Genomic DNA, 6,864 nt, shown 5'->3' on the forward strand with positions numbered 1-6,864 from the left:
TTCAAAGACATTTTTACACATGGAAAACAAAAAAAAATGTTAAAACCCAAAAGGCAACGTCTGACCTCGCCCGACTAGGCGTCTCTTATCGTACACGACCCTCAGTCTCTTATTGAATGAGGCATTCTTTAATCGGAAGCCTTTTTTATCACGTACAATGACGTGTTGCGGGGTAGAGAGCACGTCCGAGCACGCGCCTTGGTTGTTGATGTACCCCTGAACCAGATCAAGCATGCTATCGAAATTGATGTTTTGCCCGCTTTCATGTGTTTGGGTGATACCTTTGACCTTCATCACGACACGTCCACTGTTTCTCAGTTTGTATGCGTAGGTCTTGGGGCCTGCGGAGACAAAATCTACAATGCTGTCGTTGGAAAGCTCGTCTGTCAAATCACCCAGATAGTCTCCCAGAGGCAGAACGCTTTCACCGGGCAAAGCTGTATAGATAATACTGTCCGTATCAGTGTACAAAACCCGGTTCTGTAGCATTTCCAAATAGCCGTACATTTTCAAACGAGCGTACGCCGTTGTAAAACACGCCGCAGCCACATTTGTAGTTTTCGTCAATGGTTTCTCAGTGTTTGTTCGAAAACAATACTGCACCATCGCTCGTTTTTTGTTGAGAAAGTGGATAAATGTCACGTCATACAGACCTGAAAAAAGCAGTTCGAGAAAATCCTTAGTTTTTGTCACAATCTTTGTGCTTGGCATGTTCTCACGCTGCGCCAACTTACCCCAGAGATTGTTCAGACATAGTTTTGAAACTTGCCTTTTTCCAGGATTCACTCTAATTTTGGAAGGATCTAGTTGAATATTTTGATGCGTCTTATAATCCTCGATATACTGGTTTCTATCAGCCTGATTGATGACATGTGCGGGGTACCCTGAAGATTCCTGTTTACCTTTCAAAAAAGTCCTCATATAGTCGGTAAAAATGGCGTCACTCTTTCGACTGTAATGCCATACCTCGGAAATATTCACAACGGTGTAACCGAGGTCGAGAGCCTTGGCGAATTCAGGGGTTGTCCAGACACCCGTTAATGACCTTTGCTCATCAGTGTGCGCACACGCTGTATTTTGATTGTTGGCATCGCCACAGGTGCGACATAATGTGAATAGCAGTTTACCTTTAGGTGATTTGTAGGGCAAAACAGGAAAATATAACCCCCTCGGTGGGTTAACTGTAGCGCTGATGAAGCCGAAATACATCCTGGGGTCCTTGAAGTCATTGTGGAAGATTTCAGGATGATCAATGGGGTAGAGACAGGTGCTATTGATAAATGGATACAGCGACGTGACATCAACATAAAGCACACGTTCGTTAGGTTTTGGGGTATATCTTAAAACAAACGCGTTTGTCCGCCCCCCGAACAAAGCTTGTCTAGGCTTTAGCGGTGATGGGAATTTAGCTTTTTTGATGAATTCGCCCGTCGCCGCGTCTAACTTTTTCATTCGCAACCATTCGTGCTCCCACATAATTACAAGTTGCAAATTCGGTTTAAGACGTAGTTCTCGAATTTTCTTTTGGGTGGCATCGAACCTTTCCTGAAAGGGGCGTTTTGTCGTCGGACATATTTTAGCAAGATCGAAGCATTCTGAACAACCGTGGTGATAGCATCCAAAATATTCATACACTATACGCACACCTCCAACCTCTCTATAACCGTCTACAAAGAAGTTGTCTATTTTGACTTCCCCGCCGTTTAAAGCGTGTCTGATGTGAACATTTTGACTGTGCATGACCCACAGCAAATATTGGATAGCGTCTTGCGAGAAAGCTTTATATTGGTTCGTGTAGTTGTCTGCAGGTGTAATGGCCAGTGTTTGAGGCTTCAGGAATCTTGTGCGGAACACACTCATGCAGGCTGAGGCGATTGTCACAGCGTTGAAGGGGTCACAACCTGTAGCTTCGAAAAACTCACCCCTAAATGTCTCACCACCCTGGAATAACAAGTTCACGTCATTCTTACAGTAGGCTACAGCCTGCTGGGCAAAATCAAACGACCCCATACTGTTTTTTGTCATACCATTCGTAGAACTTTGCACGCTCTGAGGGGGCCAGGCGTTCAACATCGTAATACGAAGGCTCGGGATAAGACCCTACATAATTCAGATGAGCCAACGAGCTGAATTTGTGTGGAAAGTACCCCTTTGATTTGTCTTCAAACCCTAGGGCCTTTGGGATCGCACTTAGCGCCATGGTCAGAAATGAGAGCGAGTCTATGTATCGCGATTTCAAATCAACATCCACAAAAGAGAGAACCTTACTCCCTTGCATTATAATGTCAAATTTGACACCCAGATCGATCATTCTGTTGAGTAAAATGTAGGAATCAAAACCTCTAGCATTATGTGCTACAAAAGTCGAACCTTTGAAACGAGGGTTTCTGAAAAAACTAACAAAACCGTCGACACAATCGGTACCAAACCAATGCTTCTCCATACTATTCGATTTACAACAAACAAGAAAGGGTTTGAGTGACCCGTCTTCATCTACATAGGTTTCAAAATCGTAGTATATTACATTTCTACAAGGAGGCTGTGCTTTTAGAGGTTGGATGTAACACAGATGAGGATCAAGCATTGTATCTCCCCTCAAGTCGTCACCGCACACAGCACATTTTTTAGCGAGGCAGTGATGCTTGACACGACTAGCACCTGGTTTCACATAATATTGCAAGCCGCATTGCATGCATTTTTTATATGTGTCACAGTTAGTTTTGAGGATGTCTGACCTTCTCGCCTTGCGCGGCTCTTTATGTTTGATAAAACACTCGTCATTATAACAAGTCTTATTACAATCAGGACAGATTACACGTTTAAAGGGTAGCTGTTTACATCTCGCATCAAGACACACGTGACAGTGCCCCGGGCACCGATGCTGCTCCCAATTCTCGTGACCTTTGAAGCAGTGTCTACAGAAATATGTATGACCTACAAACCCCTCAATGGATTTAACGCCGTAGAAATGATTCTCTAGTAAAAGGATAAACAAAATATCATCGGCTGATTTGGGGTAGCGAGTCTCAAAAAAAGTCATAGGACGGCAGTCGGCTTTTCTGTACATTACAACTATCTTTCTTTTGAGGGCTTTCTCGAATTTGTGTACATCAGCCAGACTTACAGCTGTGTGACAGTTCAAACCTACACTCTCTTGTAAGAGCCGAGCCTGCTGTGTGGCCTGCTTTGTTGTTAGCGAGCTGTTTAGCAGATGTGCTAACGCGAGAGCAAAGCATAGATTGTTGTCTTTGTTAAGAGTCATGTACAAATGTCGTTTTTTTCTCTTTAATATTTCTACATTAGTGGATTGTATCAGTTTGCGACGCATACCTCCACGCAAAGGCTTGAATATTTGTACCACTAATTCTAAACCTTCATCGAGCATAAGTTCTGTGTTAGACTGTGCTAAACGCTCTAGCATACTTTGTACATGCTCCCTCATAGAGTCTATATCAGTCATTTGTTGGTAGGTATGTTCTCTTTCGTCACCACCCCCCACAATCTCAATCTGAATTGCATCCCCCGTTTGTGCAATGTCATCTACCTCCTCCAAAACACCTTCGATGTTATTTTCGATATGCATGTAAAAAGAAGCAAAATCCCTGCTACCCGATTGCATGGGGGGATTTATACGTCTCCGCACTTCAACATTATTGAAATGGGGTCTGTTAACTACAGCCGAGCCACCTTGTTGAACACGGCTTAGAGGCTGAGAGGTAGCGACAGGTTCCGAGCCTGCGGGTTGAACACGACTCAGCGGCTGAGAGGTAGCGTCAGGTTGCTGAAACGCCGTATGTTGAGACGGCGCTATGTCGCCCTCAATTTGATGATCAATTATTACAGCGCAGTTGTTAGGCTGTTGGCGAGTTTGTAGGCACGGCGCTATGTCGCTACCATCAATACACGCCAAGGGTTCAACGCACATGTCATCAATTATTTCATCATTCAACACAGACTGATTATCGTGAGTCGGGTCAGGCGCCTGTACATTTAACTCGTTGATAATGTCAATCAGTTGAGCCGGTATGTTAGGACTGAGACAACGTACACTCTCATACGTGTGGTTATTTAATTCAGTTATCAAGTTTAACAATTGTGAAGAAATGTGTGTAGGACTTTGGCTACCTTCATTGACACTTTGATTATTAAGACCCTCTACCACACTTTGTAAATGATTAGGCACATCGGGGCTGAGGGCACTCTGCTCACCCGATACCACCGCATTTACACCCTCTAGAGCAGATAGCAGGTGTGATGTTAATTCTGATATTTGACTCCTATACGCACCATCCGATAACATTTCAATATCGTTGTTAATTGTCAAGATTTGTTGATCTAGTTCAGGGGTATCACAAAATCTCTGCCTTGTACCTGATTCATGATTTGTTTCATCGGTTTCAAAATCTATTTCAACAATGCTTGCTATGACGTCTGCCTCAGTTGGCGTGAGTTTAGGGTCAGACATTGCCTTTTTATTTTTAAACTATCGATGTTTCAATTGCAGATGTCAATGTCTGTATTACTTTGAGACAAGAGCGAAGTTGCTGTCTGTAAATACATTCACCGTCACACGCATGAGACCTTGAATCTTTCAGACGCCTCTCTCTCACACGGAAGGATGGGTGGGGGTTGTGTGTGAGCCTGCTCCTTCTTCGACCCCTCCTACTCCGAGTCATCTGACGCCTCGAAGGTTGAGCAGCCTGTGGTTGGCTGTCAATAGCGCCTGAAGTATACAGAAGAAACAATGTTATAACATAAATATATGATAGAAAAAATAATATATATATATATATACATATAAAACAAAATTCGACATACCTTCAATTTCTTTTAACGATTCGCGAGTTTGGTTCAACTCCTCGTACTTAATATTCGCAAGCTCTGCGTCCGTCACGTGACCCGCTGACACGTCATCCGCTTTTTGAGCAAAGAGCCGATTCTGTCGGTCTTCAAATGCTCTTAAAAGATGCGGAGCTGAGCCCTCGTCAGACGATTCTCCCAACACATCCGACACGTTTGAAGCAGGCTCTTTGTAACCTTCGCGACCTGTGTCACCCAGACCGTTTTTCTGGATGTCTTGCTCCGCTGCACCTACCAGATCTAACATACATACATAAGTTAAACATTTTAAAATCAACGTATTAATATTAACTAACATAAATGAATGTGTGATTCACCGTAATCCGTCTGCGTTAAGTAGACTCCACTGAAGTCATCATTTAACCGCGCTTTTTTTGTTGAGAAAAACAATAACATCACATTTCTGATGGAGAAAATAACAGAATAATGTAAACACATAATAAAACTCACGAGCATTGTGGACGTCCGCATAGACGATAATATCTATGTACAAAAAAAAACATACGTCATAAATACAATCGCATTATAACAGAATAGTTTATTTTTAGGAAAAAAAAACAACCTACCTTTCACCATTGCTTTTAAAAGATCCGCAGAGCGTAGAGACCGACTTGAGGTGGTTTGAGCTTTGTAAAGGCCTTTTCTGACTGTTTAAACACTTGCACATCTATATATCCAGATACTTTCCCGCCCTAAAGAACATTCTGACCTGAAGACCCCTAACCCTAACCCCCACCCCATTTTTAAACTCCATTTTCTCCTCCATACACAAAATTGGACTGAGGACCAGCTAATTTCATCCCTCGGAAGGTAAGATTCATTTTTTTCACCTCATACTATTATTAAAAAGCTTTTTTAAACTGAAACATAGCACCAAAAATAATTTAACTCAGCCACACACACACACATCCCACAGATACACGCGGCGAGGTCATAAAGCAGGGTCATACACCCCCCAACAATCTTAAGACCCAAAACATGTACAGACATATTCCCACCATCAAATAATTTAACTCAGCCACATACACACACATACAACCCAGATACAGACACACGCCGTAAAGAGCCGCGCAAGGTGAGAAGGTCAGACACCCCCAACAATCTTAAGACCCTAAACATCTACAGACATATTCCCACCACCAAAAAATAAACAAAACAAGATTTACAGATGATCTAACACATATGTTCAGACTTACCACCATCCAAAAAACAAAACAAAACAAGATTTACACTCATCCTGAGATAAATACACTTACACACCTTAGCACTCCTATCTCAGGATGAAAGTGAATGAAACACTTAAACACCCCCTACAGGACGAGGGAGGAAGCAGCAGCTCATAACATTTTTGACTTTCAACCACACACACACCACACACACATCCCACACCAAACCCTAACCCAACCCATAATTCAACATTTAAATAAATAACAACCTAACCCTATAACCTATGACCTCCCTATGACCTCCATAAACTCTATGACCTCAATAACTCTTTTTAAAAAAAAAAAAAAAAAAAAAAAAAAAAAAAAATATTTAATACTTTTTTATTAAGGTCATAAATCAATACTCCATCAAACTTTGTCATAATATCCACCTACCATTCTCTCACGATGCTGAGCTCCAGCTGGAAGTGTAAAAAGAACCGGGCTGGTTAAAAAAAGAACCGGGCGACCCGGTAAAATTGCTTAGCCGGGGCTCTGGAAGCCTAACCCGGCGTGATACTGTGCAAAAAGCCGCTGCTGAGCTCCAGCTGGAAGTGTAAAAAAAACCGGGCTGGTTAAAAAAATGAATCGGGCGACCCTGTAAAATTGCTTAGCCGGGGCCCTGGAAGCCTAACACGGCGTGATCTTGTCCAAAAACCCGCTGCTGAGCTCCAGCTGGAAGTGTAAAAAGAACCGGGCTGGTTAAAAAAAAGAACCGGGCGGGCCGGTAAAATTGCTTAGCCGGGGCTCTGGAAGCCAACACGGCGTGATCTTGTCCAAAAAGCCGCTCGTGAGCTCC

The 6,864-nt window shown here is 42.8% G+C and overlaps 1 protein-coding gene across 1 annotated transcript; it reads right to left on the reverse strand.

Annotated features, from left to right (window-relative positions):
* Positions 1-2,063: 2,063 nt before the first annotated feature.
* On the reverse strand, positions 2,064-6,151 carry LOC147037722 (uncharacterized). The gene is made up of 5 exons (XM_085905117.1): positions 5,427-6,151; positions 5,311-5,343; positions 5,178-5,228; positions 4,819-5,100; positions 2,064-4,723 (listed from the first exon to the last, which is right to left on the reverse strand). Exons 1-5 carry the CDS (start codon positions 5,434-5,436, stop codon positions 4,479-4,481), a joined length of 621 nt encoding a protein of 206 aa, XP_085761243.1. The 5' UTR covers positions 5,437-6,151; the 3' UTR covers positions 2,064-4,478.
* Positions 6,152-6,864: the final 713 nt, after the last annotated feature.

The sequence above is a fragment of the Syngnathus leptorhynchus genome, unplaced genomic scaffold, assembly GCF_054491065.1.
Source record: "Syngnathus leptorhynchus isolate UIUO unplaced genomic scaffold, UIUO_Slep HiC_scaffold_126, whole genome shotgun sequence".
NCBI lineage: Eukaryota > Metazoa > Chordata > Actinopteri > Syngnathiformes > Syngnathidae > Syngnathus > Syngnathus leptorhynchus.

What these genes read in the sequence shown, in the direction of transcription:
- LOC147037722 (XM_085905117.1), bottom strand. An exon ending in CTTAACGCAGACGGATTACG is followed by an intron (nt 5,101 to 5,177) that starts GTGAATCACACA and finishes TATGTATGTTAG; the next exon opens with ATCTGGTAGGTGCAGCGGAG. An exon ending in ATCGTTAAAAGAAATTGAAG is followed by an intron (nt 4,724 to 4,818) that starts GTATGTCGAATT and finishes TGTATACTTCAG; the next exon opens with GCGCTATTGACAGCCAACCA.